Genomic DNA, 23,695 nt, shown 5'->3' on the forward strand with positions numbered 1-23,695 from the left:
TGCCTGCTCTCACTCTTGCCGGTGTTACTCTCCTACACCAATGTAGCTCGTGCTTCACCTAATACAACACTTTGTATACTAAAGTGAGTATGCTTCGTATATCACACAAACTTTTTATATAATTTGCATACGAAAGTCAAACTTTTATATACAGTACTTTGTATGCACAAGTTATCTGTTACGTTAATGTTCTTATGTTAGTATGTATGAATTATGATAATAATATAATGTTTATTTAGGAAAAAGTACACACATACAAAATGTATGTACTATATAAGAATGTTGGATGTCTAGAGCTAATATATACTACTTTATGTCTAAATACACTAATATGCACAGCATTTTGGGCAAGATGTGGAAAAAAATATACTTAACAACTCAGACTTTAAAATAACAAAGATCAAAAGCCAAATGAACTGAAGTAGAAAAATTAAAAAATGACAATAATTACATGTATTAAGGAACAGCTGAAATTACAACAGAACAGCAGATAGTAATTTGAACTAAGTAAACAGGAGGAATAAAAAAAAATATTTCTTATACTGCAGATCTCTGCAGTTTTACAAGTTAAGTCAATAACGTACACTAGTACGTTAGTACACTAGGGAGCCGAGCGGACAGCACGCTGGACTTGTGATCCTGTGGTCCCGGGTTCGATCTCGGGCGCCGGCGAGAAACAATGGGCAGAGTTTCTTTCACCCTATGCCCCTGTTACCTAGCAGTAAAATAGGTACCTGGGTGTTAGTCAGCTGTCACAGGCTGCTTCCTGGGGGTGGAGGCCTGGTTGAGGACCGGGCCGCGGGGTCGCTAAAGCCCCGAAATCATCTCAAGATAACCTCAAGATAGTAGCAAGACATAGATAGGTTGACATTTAGGAGGTAAGGTAGGTTACATGGAGTTGATTAGCTAGTACTTAGCTGCTCTCTTAAACTGATTGAGTAACCCGTCCTCAGATCAAGTCCATTCTATCCAGCGGTCGACCCCAAAGATGCATTCATCAATTTTAAGATGCTGTTCATTCAAAATAGAACCTTTCTGAAATATAAATTAATATTATATATAAGGGTACCACCACTGGTGCAATTGAAGGGACCCACATCCTCGAAGAAGAAAATAGTATTTAGAGAAGACCTTGTGGATTCTCACTGAAAACTTTAATCTTTTCTTCTCCTACCACCCTTATTATTTTTTTTATTTTTTTTTATTTAGTTTTATTGCATTGCTACAGTTTACAGAGAACACCCACTTATATAACAATATAACTATCAGTGTTTGAAGACCTCATTCAGCTCTTCGGAGGTTGGGTGCGTACCCAAGATACAGCATGCATTTCCCCTCTGAACTGAACTTTCCCCACTGAGGAGCTTTCCCCTCACCCACCTCCCTTAGGAACTAAAGTGCACATTTACCCCAAGCGCCCAGAGTCTCAAAGCCTATTGGCACGAACCTGTAACAACGTTCTAGGTCCCTGTACTTGGTTTTCTGGGTCTCCCTGAAGGTGGCCGCCCCACCTCCCTCAGCTGTGCTGTAAGGTAGATAGGTATCAGCCAATGTAGACGCACACGTGTAGTCCCACACGACCTGTTTACCTTTCCTCCACGGCTGCAGGGTGACTCCATCTGGGCATTTTTGGCTGTTGTCAGGTCTGCACAACTGAGGTTCCCTTTGTGCTGGACACCCAGCTGTAGCCAAACTTCTCTTGATGATGTTACTGTATTGACTTTTTCATGTCTGGCAATTTTTCCCTGTGGCCGAGTGATTTTTTTGGCAATAATAATTAATTAATATCATTATATATATTGGCATATTGTACATATTTAGGCACTGGTTAGGTTAGGTGTTTAGGTTGTGTTGGTGATTATTTGTATTTGTAGTACGTGGGTGAAGCATTTACAGTGTTGTAGTTCGAACACAAGTCATCAGTGAAGTACTTGTTGCGGAAGTGTTGAGACATCATCAGTTGTGAGCCGTGTAAACTGTTTTTCAATCATAAACGGGGTTTGGCCTTTGTTTAGAGGATGGGCTGGGTTGAGAGAGGGACACACTTTGACGTAATTGGGAAGGGTCTGTCTGTGTGTATGTGAGATTACCTAAGTATAGTTACAGGATGAGCTATGCTCGTGGTGTACCGTCTTCCCAGTACTCTTTGTCGCATAACGCTATTACTCCTTTTTACTTAATGATGTAATATTATTACATCATTACTCCTTTTAAGTGACTTTTAACTTGACATTAAGTATGGAATGTTTCTATTACTAATACCCAGGGCAGTATTTTAGCATGCGGTTCTTCACGTTCTCATAATTAAGAGAACTTCACAAGCTGGCCAACCAATTCATAAAGATTGTCTCACTCACACTCCTTGTATTGATCTTCATCTTTGCATTTCTTTAGTTTACCTTGACAACTTCATTATAGTGAGCATTTTCCAAGTGTTGCAATTATATCCCCCCCCCCCCCCCCCCCGTTGAGATGATTTCGGGGCTTTAGTGTTCCCGCGGCCCGGTCCTCGACCAGGCCTCCACCCCCAGGAAGCAGCCCGTGACAGTTGACTAACACCCAGGTACCTATTTTACTGTTAGGTAACAGGGGCATAGGGTGAAAGAAACTCTGCCCATTGTTTCTCGCCGGCGCTCGGGATCGAACCCAGGACCACAGGATCACAAGTCCAGCGTGCTGTCCGCTCGGTCGACCGGCTCCCATTGATGGCAGTTTGACAACAGCAGGAAACTTTGTTGTTTTCACATCTTCTTGTTGCTCGACCTGGTCTCAGAAGCCGTACTGTTTCTGACCTCTGCTTCATCCCAAGCTCACAGACTCGCTAATTTTGTTAATGATTGCCAGTGCCGTGACCTTCATGGTTTTTCATTAAGGTCATTAATTAAAAAGTTTGTGGGGGAAAACTTATTCGTGATGCATCGTGTTGCAATCTTTGTGTAATTTAGGTTGTGTTGATCTGTCAGCTGGAGCAGCTTGGGGCCTGATGGCTGAGCAGACAGCGTTTGGGATTCGTATTCCTAAGGTTCTGGGCTCAAATGTGCAGTTTCTTTCACCCTGATGCCCCTGTTCACCTAGAAGTAAATAGGTACCTGGGAGTTAGTCAGCTGCTATGGGCTGTTTCCTGGGGGTGTATAACAAAAAGCCTGGTCGAGGACCGGGCCGCGGGGACACTAAGCCCTGAAATCATCTCAGGATAACCTCCCCCCAATAAAGGAGGGAGGTTATCTTGAGATGATTTCATGCTTTAGTGTCCCCGCGGCCCGGTCCTCGACCAGGCCTCCACCCCCAGGAAGCAGCCCGTGACAGCTGACTAACTCTCAGGTACCTATTTACTGCTAGGTAACAGGGGCATTCAGGGTGAAAGAAACTTTGCCCATTTGTTTCTGCCTCGTGCGGGAATCGAACCCGCGCCACAGAATTACGAGTCCTGCGCGCTATCCACCAGGCTACGAGGCTCCCCTCCCTACGAGGGGAGGGAGTAGGATCCTATTTCTTTCTCTCTTGTCTCTCCCTCCCTCCAATGCTTGACCCTTACCACTGATTCTCACCTCCATGACAACTTCCTTATCCAAAAAATCCAAGCCGATTCATTCCTTTTGCACTTTTGTACACAACTTTTTGTTTTCTTTACTCCTTCAATGGGTTCTTTCCTCTTACTGACTAAACCTCAGACACTTTGCCACTCCGTGACAGCAAGCGCCAGTGGTATTTACTGTAAGATGTTCCTCAATCTCTCTCTCACACATCTTGGAATATTAAATATTAGACCCAGAGATCTGGCGTGATGACTCATACACGTTACAAAGTTCATGACTGCATTTTTCAACGAGGCATTTTGATGCCTTTGTTCTAACAATGTGCATTCTTAAACTAAATGTATGAGGAGTGTGTAGAGGAGGAGCCATAAGGGACAGTGTTGAGTTGGATTCATGAAGATTATCTTGAGATGATTTCGGGGCTTAGTGTCCCCGTGGCCCGGTCCTCGACCAGGCCTCCTTTTTTGTTACACATCCCCAGGAAGCAGCCCGTAGCAGCTGTCTAACTACTTTTTGCATATTTGTCTCCGCCTCCACCAGAGATCGAATCCGAAACCTCAGGACTTCGAATCCGAAGCGCTGTCCACTCAGCTGTCAGGCGCTCAGGAGGAGCCAAATGAAGAAAGTTGAGATGGAGTCATGCAGGAGCATTTGGAGAAAGTCATGAGGGTGTATGAGGAAGTGCGTGTAGACTGTGGAGTGGTTGCCCCATGTGAGGGAGGGTGATGGATGTTCAAGCTGTACTTAACATGGGCATAACACCAAACTTCATTAATTGAGACAATTTGCCCTCAGCTTGGAGAAATGTCAACAGTTTTTGCTCTTGCCAGGATCGACATTATTCAGAGGCATTATTCAAGGTCGCTAATTTAATTCCCCAAAGAGAGTGGGCCTTCAAGGTGGTGTGGTAGTTGGGGGTGATGCTGGCAGCACACCTACCATATGACTTATTAAATGATGTTAGGGCTGGTCTGTGCTATCTCACTCTCATTTTCAAGATGGAGAAGCAAGCAGAGATAATTGGGAAGACACTGAACTGGGTAAGGGGATTACATAAAGGACAGAAAACAGTCACAGTCAGATGAGGTTTCGAGTTAGGGGAAAGGAACAAGTGGAGTTCCCCAAGGGTCAGTCCTGGGACCTCCTACATTAACTAGTTAATGTGAATGATCTACGTGAGGAAGTGAGCTCATATATAACAATGCTTGCAGACGACACAAAGCTAATGAGGAATGTAAAAACAGTTTTTTTAGGGATTGCCAGAATTCAACCCTATGAATACAGCGTAATGAAGATGGTAAAGGGAGACAGGAGACCAGGAGGTACCTACATCATATATGGGGAAAGCAACGTCAATACTATAAGAGATAATATCTGTCTGTTCAAAGTTGGAGGCCATATGCTTGGAGTTTGGTTCAACCGAATTGGCAGAGAGATACGGGATGAGCATAGACTGGTCAGGGTCGCCAGAATTCAATAGAGAACTGCGTGTCTCGGTCACATTCAGACCCCCACGACGATTTATTTCACTGGCCGCTAGCTAAATATTTTCAAAACATTTTTTTTCTTATAGTAATGTGCACCATTTTTCACTGATCCTGGGAAAATGATCAGAAATATTGTGTTGTCGATAATATGGACATACTCTCATAAGAGACGAGTTTTCCACAGAAAAAGTTTCTCAAGTTACGTTATCAAAATAACGTAACTATTCTTTTCTAAGAGAAAGAGACTGACAAAGACAAAAACAAAGACAAAAGACAAAGAGTGAGACAGACAATGGATAGATGGTGGGATAGAGGAATAGATGGATAAATAGATGAATACATACATGGATAAGCATTACTGAAGGATAGAGAGATGGATTGACAGAAAGCGAGGAGAATAAATTGGATAATGGATAGATGGATGTACATAGAAAAACTGATAGATGATAATTAGATACATGATGGATGGATAGATATATAGGTAGATAAATGATTGCATAGAATAAATGAACAGACAGACAGGCCCTGGCAACCCCGGGTCCCACCCTATAGTGAACTAATCCTTACTAGAGATGAACTTTGTAAACAAAAATATAAGCCCGCTGCATAGAAAACGGAAATATGGCTGAACTAATTCAACTAATAAATCTCAAGTTTAGCAAACTGGTCAATTCTTTATAAAATGCGTATTTAGATGACTGGACGGGTTAGATGTAGAACCAAACAACAATTATGCCCTATTATGTAACTTTAAAGACATCAAAGTCTTCTTCCACCGTCCGGCCAAGAAACAAAATGTCAGCTATGCGCATCCCAGGGGTTAAGGGGGTAGAACTAGCCTAAGCTACTCTATCCCTTTGAGATGTATTTCTTTCTTATCTCAATAAACATACTTAAAGTTGAACAAGGGTTAAGGCAGCGCAGCACAGTGATTAAAGCAGAACACAGCCAAAGGATCAAAATCTTTTCGACTATCGTTGTTTACTTCAGCCAGCTGTTGAACATCCGTGCTTGAACAAGACATTTGGAGGGAATTGTTGGCTCAGTTCTTCCTGGCTTGCAAACATTAAGATGGACACAGATATTGTTTTGAGTTTATTTTTATTTATATATACAAGAGTTCTTGCGGGAGACATCTCCCGTCACGCAGGGTGCAGTCGCACCTCCACAGATCTCCAGTATCAGCTCTTGATACTGGTAATGGCTCAAAAGGGCCACCACTTACGAGCTATTCATGCCCGTGCCACCTTTTGGATGGCTTAATCTTCATCATCATTACATACTTGTACAGCCACTAGCACGCATGGAATTTCAGACAAGTCCTTAATCCTAATTTTCACACACACACACACGCAGCCCGTAGCAGCTGTCTAACTCCCAGGTACGTATTTACTACTAGGTGAACTGGGGCATGAGGATGAAAGAAACTACCCATTTGTTTCCGCCTCCGCCGGGGATCGAACCCGGACCTTTAGGACTATGAAACCCGAGCGCTGTCCGCTCAGCCGTCAGTGATTAATGTGCGCCTTAATAACCCTCCAGAGGTCGATAGACCTCATAATAGTCACCCAGAGGTCGATAGACGTCACAATAGTCACCCAGAGGTCGATAGACCTCACAATAGTCACCCAGAGGTCGATAGACCTCACAATAGTCACCCAGAGGTCGATAGACCTTTCAATAGTCACCCAGAGGTCGATAGACCTTACAATAGTCACCCAGAGGTCGATAGACCTTTCAATAGTCACCCAGAAGTCGATAGACCTCACAATAGTCACCCAGAGGTCGATAGACCTTTCAATAGTCACCCAGAGGTCGATAGACCTTTCAATAGTCACCCAGAAGTCGATAGACCTCACAGTAGTCACCCAGAGGTCGATAGACCTCACAGTAGTCACCCAGAGGTCGATAGACCTCACAGTAGTCACCCAGAGGTCGATAGACCTCACAGTAGTCACCCAGAGGTCGATAGACCTTACAGTAGTCACCCAGAGGTCGATAGACCTCACAGTAGTCACCCAGAGGTCGATAGACCTCACAGTAGTCACCCAGAGGTCGATAGACCTCACAGTAGTCACCCAGAGGTCGATAGACCTCACAGTAGTCACCCAGAGGTCGATAGACCTCACAGTAGTCACCCAGAGGTCGATAGACCTTACAGTAGTCACCCAGAGGTCGATAGACCTCACAGTAGTCACCCAGAGGTCGATAGACCTCACAATAGACCTGGAGAGGTTGCTGGAGGTTATTAATCTGTCAGAGGAACAATAAGGCCAGCACCAAGCCCCAGCTCAGTGGCCTGACCCACGAAGCTTGACTTATTGAAGGGCAGGTGGTGGGAGGGCGAGGGACCCGGTCTGCTACAACCTCTACTCCACGGCTGCTGCTGCTGCTGCTGCTGCTGCTGCTGCTGCTGCTGCTGCTGCTGCTGCTGCTGCTGCTGCTGGTGCTGCTGGTGCAGGCATTATTCATCCTCTTGGCCCTCTGCTGGAAGGTCCTCGCTCCCTCCTCAACCTTCCCTCTACCTGCCCCAGACATTAAAGTATGAGAAGAATGAGCAAGAAGGTGATCAGTCACGGGAGACATCTCCCGTCACGCAGGGTGCAGTCGCACCTCCACAGATCTCCAGTATCATCTATTGATACTGGTAATGGCTCAGAAAGGGCTCCACTTACGGGCTATTCATGCCCGTGCCACCTCTTAGGTGGCTTAATCTTTATCAATCTTCATCAATCAGGTGATCAGTGCCTCAAGAATTGGTGCAGATTTAGGGTTTAACCCCGACCAGTTGCACATGTTTGGGCAATTGAGTGCTCAAATGAGACACAGGGACGTTAGAAAGAATTTTTTCAGAGTCAGTTAACAGGTGGAATGTATTAGGCAGTGATGTGGTGGAGGCTGACTCCATACACAGTTTATAATGTAGATATGATAGAGCCCAATAGGCTCAGGAACCTGTACACCAGTTGATTGACAGTTGAGAGGCGGGACCAAAGAGCTACAGCTCAACCCGCGCAAACACAACTAGGTGAGTACAGGTAACACTGATCTCAGATCTTATGGGATGTATATATTTATATTTATATCTTTCCGTATGACTCTGAGAGTTATAGACTCTTAAAGTATGACTGAGGACACGTTGCGGCCTCAGATCAAGTCCATTCCATCCAGCGGTCGACCCCACACACGCATTCATACATGCTCTTCATTCAAAACGGGAATGTTCTCAAATATAAATTAATATTATAATATAATAGCATATTGTGTATATATAGGCATAGGTTAGGTTAGGTTAGTTTAGTTCATTTATTATGCACCCCATACCCATCTTGTGGGCGGTAGTGGAAAGGGCTACAGAGGCACATAATGGGCTCAGGGACTGAACCCCACAATTCATTTAGCTAAGCAAGTTACAATCTTGATGAACTAGTTACAAAATTCAGTATAAGTCGTCACATCAACAATGGGTTCGAGATCGACCTCAAGTACAGGTTCTAAATTAAGCAACTGACATATGTGGAGAGCTAGTGTCACAATTGATATGTTTGTCCTGCACACCGCCCCCCATCCAGTGGGCAGCGGTGGATAGGTTACACCGCCCCCCATCCAGTGGGCAGCGGTGGATAGGTTACACCGCCCCCATCCAGTGGGCAGCGGTGGATAGGTTACACCGCCCCCCATCCAGTGGGCAGCGGTGGATAGGTTACACCGCCCCCCATCCAGTGGGCAGCGGTGGATAGGTTACACCGCCCCCCATCCAGTGGGCAGCGGTGGATAGGTTACACCGCCCCCCATCCAGTGGGCAGCGGTGGATAGGTTACACCGCCCCCCATCCAGTGGGCAGCGGTGGATAGGTTACACCGCCCCCCATCCAGTGGGCAGCGGTGGATAGGTTACACCGCCCCCCATCCAGTGGGCAGCGGTGGATAGGTTACACCGCCCCCCATCCAGTGGGCAGCGGTGGATAGGTTACACCGCCCCCCATCCAGTGGGCAGCGGTGGATAGGTTACACCGCCCCCCATCCAGTGGGCAGCGGTGGATAGGTTACACCGCCCCCATCCAGTGGGCAGCGGTGGATAGGTTACACCGCCCCCCATCCTGTGGGCAGCGGTGGATAGGTTACACCGCCCCCCATCCAGTGGGCAGCGGTGGATAGGTTACAATCACTTAGTTACTACCTACAGTTAGCAAACTGGGGATATTTGGCTTAAATTTCTGGTAGCAGATCATTTTGAATGAAATATTGACACATCGCTGGAACATTGGTTATAGAATTGTTTATAAATTCACGTATCTTTTCGCACTCCATCACATAGTGACGGAGGGTGTGCGAATAATTTTGTTGACACAGTTTACATTTAGTCAAGTCTACATCAGCAGATAAAGAGAATTCCCAGAGATACTTGTAACAGAGTCTAAGCCGAGCAGTAGTAACATCTAGAAGTCTGCTGATTTTATTGGATGATCCATAGATGTGTGGCTCCTCTTGCATGATAGTATGATGATAGATGGAATTACTGGTGTCAATTTCACTTTGCCTCAGATCTACAAGACCTTGTTGAAGTTCTCGGTGTACTGCTGCTCTCAGATTGCTCATTGACAATCCAAGGTTACACTCAACGGCTCCTTTAAAGGCAGAATCTTTGGCTAACTTATCAGCTCTATCATGCATTCGGAGGCCAACATGAGATGGAGACCGCATGAAATGGACTCTGTTACCATCCTTAATAATTTTGTTGTATTTGTGTCTAGCTTCGGACACGAGCATGTTACAGTTATGTCTTAAAGAGTTGAGAGCATTTAAGGATGATAAAGAGTCACTTACAATTAATGTATCAAGTTTGGAGACTTGTACACATTTCAGTGCAAGGATCAAGGCAAATAGTTCAGTCTGAAGGGTAGAGGCCCAGTTGTTTATACGGACTCCCCACTCAAAGTATAGGCCATCGCCCATTGTCAGGACAACTGCACTTCCAGCTGCACCCGCGGTGCTAGGTTAGGTGTTTAGGTTCTGTTGGCGATTATTTGTAGTACGTGGGTGAAGCATTTACAGCGTTGTGGTTCGAACACAAGTCGTCAGTGAAGCACTTGTTCCGGAAGTGTTCGAACGTCAGCAGTTATCAGTCGTGTGTAAACAGGTTTTCGAACATAAACAACTGTGGGGGGGGGTTGGCGGGTGGATGGAATGGTCTTTGGGTCTTTTCAGCCCGTCCTCCAAGCAAAGATCCAAAGTCTATTCCATCCACCCACCAACCCCCCCACAGCTGTTTATGAATGTAAAACAGTTGACACACGACTGACAACTGCTGACGTCCGAACACTTCCGGAACAAGTGCTTCACTGACGACTGGTGTTCGAACCCCAACGCTGTAAATGCTTCAGCCACGTACTACAAATAATCGCCAACAGAACCTAAACACCTAACCTAACCTATGTCTATATATGCACAATATGCTAATATATTATTAATTTATATTTGAGTAAGTTCCCGTTCTGAATGAACAGCATGGAAAAGTTTATGAATGCGTCTGTGGGGTCGACCGCTGGATGGAATGGACTTGAGTCGAGGACTGGCTGAGAGTCAGATGTGATTAGTAAACTGATTAATACCAGTGTTGGATGATTGGCTTGGTGACCTACACACCTGCACACACCTGTACACACACACGTGCACAAACGGAGTTTGAATCACATCCGCTGGAAGCTGAAATACCACCAAAATGTCTCAACTCTCACCATTCGACGTCACAACATGGAGAAAAAGTCTTTCCTCGAATCTTTCTTGTATTTCAATGCTATTTGCGCTACTAAAGAACATTCTGATACTTCAGTAGGGAATCTAAGCGTCAGACTTGCTAGTAAGCGGCTCATTTGACTCACAAGTACTAGGGGGGAAGGAGGATTAGTGTACACTATAGCGGGGTCAACCCTCGCCTATTACTCACTATTCACATGGGCACGCATGACGCACGGACGCACGAACACTCTTAATACGTCGCTACACACACTCGGCGCCCCTACACACCCCCAGTCTTCCATTCACACCCCTGGGATACACACCTCCCACACCTGCTGGCCTCATACACACCTGACAGAGTGAATTATTACACATGTGTATTAAGAACATACGAACAAGGTGACTACAGAAGGCCTATTGGCCCATACGAGGCAGTTCCTATTTATAATCACCTAATCCCACTCATATACACGGATATGTGAATCCCGGTTATATATATAATTATATATATATATGGTGTCTCCCTACAAGTGATCTAGTGCTCTAATTACTGAACTACTTCACCAGCAGGAAGCTAACTACCTCCCATCACTGTGACAAGTCAATCTCCCATCTTTACCTACAAGTAAGTTCATATATAAAGGGTTTTTATATCTTGTATGATAGTATAGGTATATATAAGGTTTGTTGAAACCCTATACTTGGATTATAGTGATATATAAGAAATCTCTAGATATAGGAGAACTACCTGAGAGTCAGAAGAAAGCATGTGTAGAATAGAACATTGTTCTAAACAGAACAATGTTCTTTCATACCATGAAATATATAGAAAAAATCTTGGGAAGGGTTTTTATCACATCTGGAGAGAAATAATAGCTTTTTATAACCGTAATAAGGAATTCAAACGACGAACATCACATTTGACAAAGTGTAATTTAGTTTTTATTTTGTTTTAGAACGTAAACATTAGTCCTTGATAAGAATTAGGCTCGTAACCCCTCGAGGGATCCGTACGCCCCTGAAAATATCTCCACCTGGAAAATTCTTGCTTAATCCGGGTTAGTTTAGGTATGACGCAGTGCGTATATTGGCAGTCATGAAGCAATGAATAATGATTACTTGTACTCATCCTCATCACTGCTTGTATGACTTTTACTCAACCTCATCACTGCTTGTATGACTTTTACTCAACCTCATCACTGCTTGTATGACTTTTACTCAATCCTATCACTGCTTGTATGACTTTTACTCAATCCTATCACTGCTTGTATGACTTTTACTCAATCCTATCACTGCTTGTATGACTTTTACTCAATCCTATCACTGCTTGTATGACTTTTACTCAATCCTATCACTGCTTGTATGACTTTTACTCAACCTATCACTGCTTGTATGACTTTTACTCAATCCTATCACTGCTTGTATGACTTTTACTCAATCCTATCACTGCTTGTATGACTTTTACTCAATCCTATCACTGCTTGTATGACTTTTACTCAATCCTATCACTGCTTGTATGACTTTTACTCAATCCTATCACTGCTTGTATGACTTTTACTCAATCCTATCTCTGCTTGTATGACTTTTACTCAATCCTATCTCTGCTTGTATGACTTTTACTCAACCTCATCACTGCTTGTATGACTTTTACTCAACCTCATCACTGCTTGTATGACTTTTACTCAACCTCATCACTGCTTGTATGACTTTTACTCAACCCATCACTGCTTGTATGACTTTTACTCAACCCATCACTGCTTGTATGACTTTTACTCAACCTCATCACTGCTTGTATGACTTTTACTCAACCTCATCACTGCTTGTATGACTTTTACTCAACCTCATCACTGCTTGTATGACTTTTACTCAACCTCATCACTGCTTGTATGACTTTTACTCAATCCTATCACTGCTTGTATGACTTTTACTCAACCTCATCACTGCTTGTATGACTTTTACTCAATCCTATCACTGCTTGTATGACTTTTACTCAACCTCATCACTGCTTGTATGACTTTTACTCAACCTCATCACTGCTTGTATGACTTTTACTCAACCTCATCACTGCTTGTATGACTTTTACTCAACCTCATCACTGCTTGTATGACTTTTACTCAACCTCATCACTGCTTGTATGACTTTTACTCAACCTCATCACTGCTTGTATGACTTTTACTCAACCTCATCACTGCTTGTATGACTTTTACTCAACCTCATCACTGCTTGTATGACTTTTACTCAACCTCATCACTGCTTGTATGACTTTTACTCAACCTCATCACTGCTTGTATGACTTTTACTCAACCTCATCACTGCTTGTATGACTTTTACTCAACCTCATCACTGCTTGTATGACTTTTACTCAACCTCATCACTGCTTGTATGACTTTTACTCAACCTCATCACTGCTTGTATGACTTTTACTCAACCTCATCACTGCTTGTATGACTTTTACTCAACCTCATCACTGCTTGTATGACTTTTACTCAACCTCATCACTGCTTGTATGACTTTTACTCAACCTCATCACTGCTTGTATGACTTTTACTCAATCCTATCTCTGCTTGTATGACTTTTACTCAACCCATCACTGCTTGTATGACTTTTACTCAACCTCATCACTGCTTGTATGACTTTTACTCAACCTCATCACTGCTTGTATGACTTTTACTCAATCCTATCTCTGCTTGTATGACTTTTACTCAACCTCATCACTGCTTGTATGACTTTTACTCAACCTCATCACTGCTTGTATGACTTTTACTCAACCTCATCACTGCTTGTATGACTTTTACTCAACCTCATCACTGCTTGTATGACTTTTACTCAACCTCATCACTGCTTGTATGACTTTTACTCAACCTCATCACTGCTTGTATGACTTTTACTCAATCCTATCTCTGCTTGTATGACTTTTACTCAACCCATCACTGTACCACTGAGATCTGGCTCTCCAAACTGATTCTTTAAAATATTCTGGACAGCTAAACATAAAAAAGGAAAACGGAAATAAACTTGAGACATCTTAGACCTCCAGTAGTTTAGTTTCTGTTTTGACTTCAGAGAGCAGACAAGAGAGTCGACCTTGAGAGTAATCTTAGAGGGAGAGGAGGTGACACAGCAGTCAGAACAAACGTCTTAGAACAGCAGACGAGGCTGTGGCGAACACTATTAACAATGGCTCTTTGGTACAAATAGCGGATGTTGCTTGGCCTTGGGGGAGGGGACACACACACACACACACACACACACACACACACACACACACACACACACACACACACACACACACACACACACACACACATACACACACATACACACACACACACATACACACACACACACACACACACACACACACACACACACACACACACACACACACACACACACACACACACACACACAAGTCTCTGTGCATGTGTGTACATAAAACTTCCTTTGTACAAACCCCTTCATAGAGCCCAATAGGCTCAGCAATCATTACCCCAGATGATTGATAAGCCGGGACCAGAGAGCTGAAGCTCAACCCCCGCAAGAACGAGTGAATAAGAACACTTGGGGCCAAGAACACGTCCCTGGTGGAGGAAGAATCAGGAGAAAGAGACATGAGGAACCAGACTTAACATGTATACAACGTCCCAGTTCAACCATGCTGTGATGACTGTTAAGCTGCATACTGGTGAGGTTATGTGGTTTGTCCTTGACGGTGTGTTCTGTTATGTTGGGGGGTCTCTTGTTATGTTGGGGGGTCTCTCTTGTTATGTTGGGGCCTCTCTTGTTATGTTGGGGTCTCTTGTTATGTTGGGGCCTCTCTTGTTATGTTGGGGGTCTCTCTCTTGTTATGTTGGGGTCTCTTGTTATGTTGGGGCCTCTCTTGTTATGTTGGGGGTCTCTTGTTATGTTGGGGCCTCTCTTGTTATGTTGGGGGTCTCTTGTTATGTTGGGGCCTCTCTTGTTATGTTGGGGCCTTTCTTGTTATGTTGGGGGACCTCTCTTGTTATGTTGGGGCCTCTCTCTTGTTATGTTGGGACCTCTCTTGTTATGTTGGGGCCTCTCTCTTGTTATGTTGGGGGTCTCTTGTTATGTTGGGGGTCTCTTGTTATGTTGGGGTCTCTCTTGTTATGTTGGGGCCTTTCTTGTTATGTTGGGGGACCTCTCTTGTTATGTTGGGGTCTCTCTTGTTATGTTGGGGCCTCTCTTGTTATGTTGGGGTCTCTCTTGTTATGTTGGGGCCTCTCTTGTTATGTTGGGGTCTCTCTTGTTATGTTGGGGTCTCTTGTTATGTTGGGGTCTCTCTTGTTATGTTGGGGTCTCTCTTGTTATGTTGGGGTCTCTCTTGTTATGTTGGGGGGTCTCTCTTGTTATGTTGGGGCCTCTCTTGTTATGTTGGGGGGTCTCTTGTTATGTTGGGGTCTCTCTCTTGTTATGTTGGGGGGTCTCTCTTGTTATGTTGGGGGGTCTCTTGTTATGTTGGGGTCTCTCTTGTTATGTTGGGGTCTCTCTTGTTATGTTGGGGCCTCTCTTGTTATGTTGGGGGGTCTCTTGTTATGTTGGGGCCTCTCTTGTTATGTTGGGGCCTCTCTTGTTATGTTGGGGGGTCTCTTGTTATGTTGGGGCCTCTCTTGTTATGTTGGGGCCTCTCTTGTTATGTTGGGGGGTCTCTTGTTATGTTGGGGCCTCTCTTGTTATGTTGGGGGGTCTCTTGTTATGTTGGGGCCTCTCTTGTTATGTTGGGGTCTCTCTTGTTATGTTGGGGCCTCTCTTGTTATGTTGGGGCCTCTCTTGTTATGTTGGGGGGTCTCTTGTTATGTTGGGGGTCTCTTGTTATGTTGGGGCCTCTCTTGTTATGTTGGGGGGTCTCTTGTTATGTTGGGGCCTCTCTTGTTATGTTGGGGGGTCTCTTGTTATGTTGGGGGTCTCTTGTTATGTTGGGGCCTCTCTTGTTATGTTGGGGGGTCTCTTGTTATGTTGGGGGGTCTCTTGTTATGTTGGGGCCTCTCTTGTTATGTTGGGGGGTCTCTTGTTATGTTGGGGGGTCTCTTGTTATGTTGGGGTCTCTCTTGTTATGTTGGGGGTCTCTTGTTATGTTGGGGGGTCTCTTGTTATGTTGGGGCCTCTCTTGTTATGTTGGGGCCTCTCTCTTGTTATGTTGGGGGGTCTCTTGTTATGTTGGGGGGTCTCTTGTTATGTTGGGGTCTCTCTTGTTATGTTGGGGCCTCTCTTGTTATGTTGGGGCCTCTCTCTTGTTATGTTGGGGGGTCTCTTGTTATGTTGGGGCCTCTCTTGTTATGTTGGGGTCTCTCTTGTTATGTTGGGGCCTCTCTTGTTATGTTGGGGCCTCTCTTGTTATGTTGGGGTCTCTCTTGTTATGTTGGGGCCTCTCTTGTTATGTTGGGGCCTCTCTTGTTATGTTGGGGTCTCTCTTGTTATGTTGGTGCCTCTCTCTTGTTATGTTGGGGGTCTCTTGTTATGTTGGGGGGTCTCTTGTTATGTTGGGGCCTCTCTCTTGTTATGTTGGGGGGGTCTCTTGTTATGTTGGGGGGTCTCTTGTTATGTTGGGGTCTCTCTTGTTATGTTGGGGTCTCTCTTGTTATGTTGGGGGGTCTCTCTTGTTATGTTGGGGCCTCTCTTGTTATGTTGGGGGGTCTCTTGTTATGTTGGGGCCTCTCTTGTTATGTTGGGGTCTCTCTTGTTATGTTGGGGGGTCTCTCTTGTTATGTTGGGGCCTCTCTTGTTATGTTGGGGGGTCTCTTGTTATGTTGGGGTCTCTCTCTTGTTATGTTGGGGCCTCTCTCTTGTTATGTTGGGGGTCTCTTGTTATGTTGGGGTCTCTCTTGTTATGTTGGGGTCTCTCTTGTTATGTTGGGGCCTCTCTTGTTATGTTGGGGGGTCTCTTGTTATGTTGGGGCCTCTCTTGTTATGTTGGGTCCTCTCTTGTTATGTTGGGGGGTCTCTTGTTATGTTGGGGGGTCTCTTGTTATGTTGGGGCCTCTCTTGTTATGTTGGGGTCTCTCTTGTTATGTTGGGGCCTCTCTTGTTATGTTGGGTCCTCTCTTGTTATGTTGGGGGTCTCTTGTTATGTTGGGGCCTCTCTTGTTATGTTGGGGTCTCTCTTGTTATGTTGGGGCCTCTCTTGTTATGTTGGGGCCTCTCTTGTTATGTTGGGGGGTCTCTTGTTATGTTGGGGGTCTCTTGTTATGTTGGGGCCTCTCTTGTTATGTTGGGGGGTCTCTTGTTATGTTGGGGGGTCTCTTGTTATGTTGGGGCCTCTCTTGTTATGTTGGGGGGTCTCTTGTTATGTTGGGGGGTCTCTTGTTATGTTGGGGGCTCTCTTGTTATGTTGGGGGGGTCTCTCTTGTTATGTTGGGGCCTCTCTTGTTATGTTGGGACCTCTCTTGTTATGTTGGGACCCCTCTTGTTATGTTGGGGTCTCTCTTGTTATTTTGGGGCCTCTCATGTTATGTTGGGGTCTCTCTTGATATGTTGGGGGTCTCTTGTTATGTTGGGGGGTCTCTTGTTATGTTGGGGTCTCTCTTGTTATGTTGGGGGGTCTCTTGTTATGTTGGGGGGTCTCTTGTTATGTTGGGGGGTCTCTCTTGTTATGTTGGGGCCTCTCTTGTTATGTTGGGGGGTCTCTTGTTATGTTGGGGCCTCTCTTGTTATGTTGGGGGGTCTCTCTTGTTATGTTGGGGTCTCTCTTGTTATGTTGGGGGGTCTCTTGTTATGTTGGGGCCTCTCTCTTGTTATGTTGGGGGTCTCTTGTTATGTTGGGGGGTCTCTTGTTATGCTGGGGCCTCTCTCTTGTTATGTTGGGGGGTCTCTTGTTATGTTGGGGGGTCTCTTGTTATGTTGGGGCCTCTCTTGTTATGTTGGGGTCTCTCTTGTTATGTTGGGGCCTCTCTTGTTATGTTGGGGCCTCTCTTGTTATGTTGGGGGGTCTCTCTTGTTATGTTGGGGCCTCTCTCTTGTTATGTTGGGGCCTCTCTTGTTATGTTGGGGGGTCTCTTGTTATGTTGGGGGGTCTCTTGTTATGTTGGGGGCTCTCTTGTTATGTTGGGGGCTCTCTTGTTATGTTGGGGGGTCTCTCTTGTTATGTTGGGGCCTCTCTTGTTATATTGGGGCCTCTCTTGTTATGTTGGGGGGTCTCTTGTTATGTTGGGGGGTCTCTTGTTATGTTGGGGTCTCTCTTGTTATGTTAGGGCCTCTCTTGTTATGTTGGGGGGTCTCTCTTGTTATGTTGGGGGGTCTCTTGTTATGTTGGGGGGTCTCTTGTTATGTTAGGGCCTCTCTTGTTATGTTGGGGCCTCTCTCTTGTTATGTTGGGGGTCTCTTGTTATGTTGGGGGGTCTCTTGTTATGTTAGGGCCTCTCTTGTTATGTTGGGGCCTCTCTTGTTATGTTGGGGGTCTCTTGTTATGTTGGAGGGTCTCTTGTTATGTTGGGGCCTCTCTTGTTATGTTGGGGCCTGTCTTGTTATGTTGGGGGGTCTCTTGTTATGTTAGGGCCTCTCTTGTTATGTTGGGGCCTCTCTTGTTATGTTGGGGGGTCTCTTGTTATGTTGGGGGGTCTCTTGTTATGTTGGGGGCTCTCTTGTTATGTTGGGGGTCTCTTGTTATGTTGAGGGCTCTCTTGTTATGTTGGGGGTCTCTTGTTATGTTGGGGGGTCTCTTGTTATGTTGGGGGGTCTCTTGTTATGTTGGGGCCTCTCTTGTTATGTTGGGGCCTCTCTTGTTATGTTGGGGGGTCTCTTGTTATGTTGGGGGGTCTCTTGTTATGTTGGGGCCTCTCTCTTGTTATGTTGGGGGATCTCTTGTTATGTTGGGGGGTCTCTTGTTATGTTGGGGGCTCTCTTGTTATGTTGGGGGGTCTCTTGTTATGTTGGGGCCTCTCTTGTTATGTTGGGGCCTCTCTTGTTATGTTGGGGGGTCTCTTGTTATGTTGGGGGGTCTCTTGTTATGTTGGGGCCTCTCTCTTGTTATGTTGGGGGTTCTCTTGTTATGTTGGAGCCTCTCTTGTTATGTTGGGGTCTCTCTTGTTATGTTGGGGCCTCTCTTTTTATGTTGGGGCCTCTCTTGTTATGTTGGGGGGTCTCTTGTTATGTTGGGGCCCTCTCTTGTTATGTTGGGGCCTCTCGTGTTATGTTGGGGCCTCTCTCTTGTTATGTTGGGGCCTCTCTCTTGTTATGTTGGGGCCTCTCTTGTTATGTTGGGGCCCTCTCTTGTTATGTTGGGGCCTCTCGTGTTATGTTGGGGCCTCTCTCTTGTTATGTTGGGGCCTCTCTTCTTATGTTGGGGCCTCTCTCTTGTTATGTTGGGGGGTCTCTTGTTATGTTGGGGCCTCTCTCTTGTTATGTTGGGGGGTCTCTTGTTATGTTGGGGCCTCTCTCTTGTTATGTTGGGGGGTCTCTCTTGTTATGTTGGGGCCTCTCTCTTGTTATGTTGGGGGGCCTCTCTTGTTATGTTGGGGGGTCTCTTGTTATGTTGGGGCCTCTCTCTTGTTATGTTGGGGCCTCTCTTGTTATGTTGGGGGGTCTCTTGTTATGTTGGGGCCTCTCTTGTTAAGTTGGGGCCTCTCTTGTTATGTTGGGGCCTCTCTTGTTATGTTGGGGCCTCTCTTGTTATGCTGGGGCCTCTCTTGTTATGTTGGGGGATCTCTTGTTATGTTGGGGCCTCTCTCTTGTTATGTTGGGGCCTCTCTCTTGTTATGTTGGGGGGGGTCTCTCTTGTTATGTTGGGGGGTCTCTCTTGTTATGTTAGGGCCTCTCTTGTTATGTTGGGGGGTCTCTCTTGTTATGTTGGGGGGTCTCTTGTTATGTTGGGGCCTCTTTTGTTATGTTGGGGGGTCTCTCTTGTTATGTTGGGGGCCTCTCTTGTTATGTTGGGGGGTCTCTTGTTATGTTGGGGCCTCTCTTGTTATGTTGGGGCCTCTCTCTTGTTATGTTGGGGCCTCTCTTGTTATGTTGGGGCCTCTCTTGTTATGTTGGGGTCTCTCTTGTTATGTTGGGGCCTCTCTTGTTATGTTGGGGCCTCTCTTGTTATGTTGGGGCCTCTCTTGTTATGTTGGGCCTCTCTTGTTATGTTGGGGCCTCTCTTGTTATGTTGGGGGGTCTCTTGTTATGTTGGGGCCTCTCTTGTTATGTTGTGGGGTCTCTCTTGTTATGTTGGGGGGTCTCTTGTTATGTTGGGGCCTCTCTTGTTATGTTGGGGCCTCTCTCTTGTTATGTTGGGGCCTCTCTTGTTATGTTGGGGCCTCTCTTGTTATGTTGGGGGGTCTCTCTTGTTATGTTGGGGGGTCTCTTGTTATGTTGGGGCCTCTCTTGTTATGTTGGGGCCTCTCTCTTGTTATGTTGGGGGTCTCTTGTTATGTTGGGGCCTCTCTTATTATGTTGGGGCCTCTCTTGTTATGTTGGAGCCTTTCTTGTTATGTTGGGCCTCTCTTGTTATGTTGGGGGGTCTCCTTGTTATGTAGGGCCCTCTCTTGTTATGTTGGGGTCTCTCTTGTTATGTTGGGGCCTCTCTTCTTATGTAGGGCCCTCTCTTGTTATGTTGGGGCCCCTCTTGTTATGTTGGGGCCTCTCTTGTTATGTTGGGGCCTCTCTTGTTATGTTGGGGGGTCTCTTGTTATGTTGGGGCCTCTCTTGTCATGTTGGGGCCTCTCTCTTGTTATGTTGGGGGTCTCTTGTTATGTTGGGGGTCTCTTGTTATGTTGGGGGTCTCTTGGTATGTTGGGGGGTCTCTTGTTATGTTGGGGGGTCTCTTGTTATGTTGGGGCCTCTCTCTTGTTATGTTGGGGGGTCTCTTGTTATGTTGGGGGGCTCTCTTGTTATGTTGGGGTCTCTCTTGTTATGTTGGGGCCTCTCTTGTTATGTTGGGGCCTCTCTTGTTATGTTGGGGCCTCTCTTGTTAAGTTGGGGCCTCTCTTGTTATGTTGGGGCCTCTCTTGTTATGTTGGGGCCTCTCTTGTTATGCTGGGGCCTCTCTTGTTATGCTGGGGCCTCACTTGTTATGTTGGGGGGTCTCTTGTTATGTTGGGGCCTCTCTCTTGTTATGTTGGGGCCTCTCTTGTTATGTTGGGGGGTCTCTCTTGTTATGCTGGGGCCTCTCTTGTTATGTTGGGGGGTCTCTTGTTATGTTGGGGCCTCTCTTGTTATGTTGGGGCCTCTCTTTTGTTATGTTGGGGCCTCTCTTGTTATGTTGGGGCCTCTCTTGTTATGTTGGGGTCTCTCTTGTTATGTTGGGGCCTCTCTTGTTATGTTGGGGCCTCTCTTGTTATGTTGGGGCCTCTCTTGTTATGTTGGGCCTCTCTAGTTATGTTGGGGCCTCTCTTGTTATGTTGGGGGGTCTCTTGTTATGTTGGGGGTCTCTCTTGTTATGTTGGGGGGTCTCTTGTTATGTTGGGCCTCTCTTGTTATGTTGGGGCCTCTCTCTTGTTATGTTGGGGGTCTCTTGTTATGTTGGGGCCTCTCTTGTTATGTTGGGGCCTCTCTTGTTATGTTGGGGCCTTTCTTGTTATGTTGGGGGGTCTCTCTTGTTATGTTGGGGGTCTCCTTGTTATGTAGGGCCCTCTCTTGTTATGTTGGGGTCTCTCTTGTTATGTTGGGGCCTCTCTTCTTATGTAGGGCCCTCTCTTGTTATGTTGGGGCCCCTCTTGTTATGTTGGGGCCTCTCTTGTTATGTTGGGGCCTCTCTTGTTATGTTGGGGGGTCTCTTGTTATGTTGGGGCCTCTCTTGTCCTGTTGGGGCCTCTCTCTTGTTATGTTGGGGGTCTCTTGTTATGTTGGGGGTCTCTTGTTATGTTGGGGGTCTCTTGGTATGTTGGGGGGTCTCTTGTTATGTTGGGGCCTCTCTTGTTATGTTGGGGCCTCTCTCTTGTTATGTTGGGGCCTCTCTCTTGTTATGTTGGAGGTCTCTTGTTATGTTGGGGCCTCTCTTGTTATGTTGGGGGGTCTCTTGTTATGTTGGGGCCTCTCTTGTTATGTTGGGGCCTCTCTTGTTATGTTGGGGCCTCTCTTGTTATGTTGGGGGGTCTCTTGTTATGTAGGGCCCTCTCTTGTTATGTAGGGCCCTCTCTTGTTATGTTGGGGTCTCTCTTGTTATGTTGGGGTCTCTCTTGTTATGTTGGGGCCTCTCTTGTTATGTTGGGGCCTCTCTTGTTATGTTGGGGCCTCTCTTGTTATGTTGGGGTCTCTCTTGTTATGTAGGGCCCTCTCTTGTTATGTTGGGGCCTCTCTTGTTATGTTGGGGTCTCTCTTGTTATGTTGGGGCCTCTCTTGTTATGTTGGGGCCTCTCTTGTTATGTTGGGGCCTCTCTTGTTATGTAGGGCCCTCTCTTGTTATGTAGGGCCCTCTCTTGTTATGTTGGGGTCTATCTTGTTATGTTGGGGCCTCTCTTGTTATGTTGGGGGGTCTCTTGTTATGTTGGGGGGGTCTCTTGTTATGTAGGGCCCTCTCTTATTATGTAGGGCCCTCTCTTGTTATGTTGGGGTCTCTCTTGTTATGTTGGGGCCTCTCTTGTTATGTTGGGGGGTCTCTTGTTATGTAGGGCCCTCTCTTGTTATGTTGGGGTCTCTCTTGTTATGTTGGGGCCTCTCTTGTTATGTAGGGCCCTCTCTTGTTATGTTGGGGCCTCTCTTGTTATGTTGGGACCCCTCTTGTTATGTAGGGCCCTCTCTTGTTATGTTGGGGGGTCTCTTGTTATGTTGGGGGTTCTCTTGTTATGTTGGAGGGTCTCTTGTTATGTTGGGGGGTCTCTTGTTATGTTGGGGGGTCTGTTGTTATGTTGGGGCCCCTCTTGTTATGTTGGGGCCTCTCTTGTTATGTTGGGCCCCCCTCTTGTTATGTTGGGGGGTCTCTTATGTTGGGGCCTCTCTTGTTATGTTGGGGGTCTCTTGTTATGTTGGGGCCTCTCTTGTTATGGTGGGACCCCTATTGTTATGTAGGGCCCTCTCTTGTTATGTTGGGGGTCTCTTGTTATGTTGGGGCCTCTCTTGTTATGTTGGGGCCTCTCTTGTTATGTTGGGGCCTCTCTTGTTATGTTGGGGCCTCTCTCTTGTTATGTTGGGCCTCTCTCTTGTTATGTTGGGGGTCTCTTGTTATGTTTTGGCCTCTCTTGTTATGTTGGGACCCCTCTTGTTATGTAGGGCCCTCTCTTGTTATGTTAGGGGTCTCTTGTTATGTTGGGGCCTCTCTTGTTATGTTGGGGCCTCTCTTGTTATGTTGGGGCCCCTCTTGTAATGTTGGGGTCTCTCTTGTTATGTTGGGGCCCCTCTTGTTATGTTGGGGCCCCTCTTGTTATGTTGGGGCCTCTCTTCTTATGTTGGGGCCTCTCTCTTGTTATGTTGGGGCCTCTCTCTTGTTATGTTGGGGCCTCTCTTGTTATGTTGGGGCCTCTCTTGTTATGTTGGGGCCCCTCTTGTTATGTTGGGGCCTCTCTTGTTATGTTGGGGCCTCTCTCTTGTTATGTTGGGGCCTCTCTCTTGTTATGTTGGGGGGTCTCTTATGTTGGGGCCTCTCTTGTTATGTTGGGGCCTCTCTTGTTATGTTGGGGTCTCTCTCTTGTTATGTTGGGGCCTCTCTCTTGTTATGTTGGGGGGTCTCTTATGTTGGGGCCTCTCTTGTTATGTTGGGGGTCTCTTGTTATGTTGGGGCCTCTCTTGTTATGTTGGGGCCCCTCTTGTTATGTTGGGGCCTCTCTTGTTATGTTGGGGCCTCTCTCTTGTTATGTTGGGGCCTCTCTTGTTATGTTGGGGCCCCTCTTGTTATGTTGGGGCCTCTCTTGTTATGTTGGGGCCTCTCTTGTTATGTTGGGGCCTCTCTCTTGTTATGTTGGGGCCTCTCTTGTTATGTTGGGGCCCCTCTTGTTATGTTGGGGCCTCTCTTGTTATGTTGGGGCCTCTCTTGTTATGTTGGGGGGTCTCTTGTTATGTTGGG

General features: G+C 46.0%; 1 protein-coding gene across 1 annotated transcript in view; it reads left to right on the plus strand.

Moving 5' to 3' along the window:
• The first annotated feature begins 11,037 nt into the window (after window positions 1-11,037).
• The window catches only part of Rap1 (RAS oncogene family member Rap1), a 75,313-nt gene continuing 62,655 nt past the window's right edge, over window positions 11,038-23,695 (plus strand). Inside the window, exon 1 of the mRNA XM_045736278.2 lies at window positions 11,038-11,386. Coding sequence (XP_045592234.1) covers window position 11,386 — 1 coding nt within the window. The 5' untranslated portion in view covers window positions 11,038-11,385. The remainder of the gene's footprint in view (window positions 11,387-23,695) is intronic.

This window comes from Procambarus clarkii, chromosome 6 (genome assembly GCF_040958095.1).
Source record: "Procambarus clarkii isolate CNS0578487 chromosome 6, FALCON_Pclarkii_2.0, whole genome shotgun sequence".
Classification (NCBI taxonomy): domain Eukaryota; kingdom Metazoa; phylum Arthropoda; class Malacostraca; order Decapoda; family Cambaridae; genus Procambarus; species Procambarus clarkii.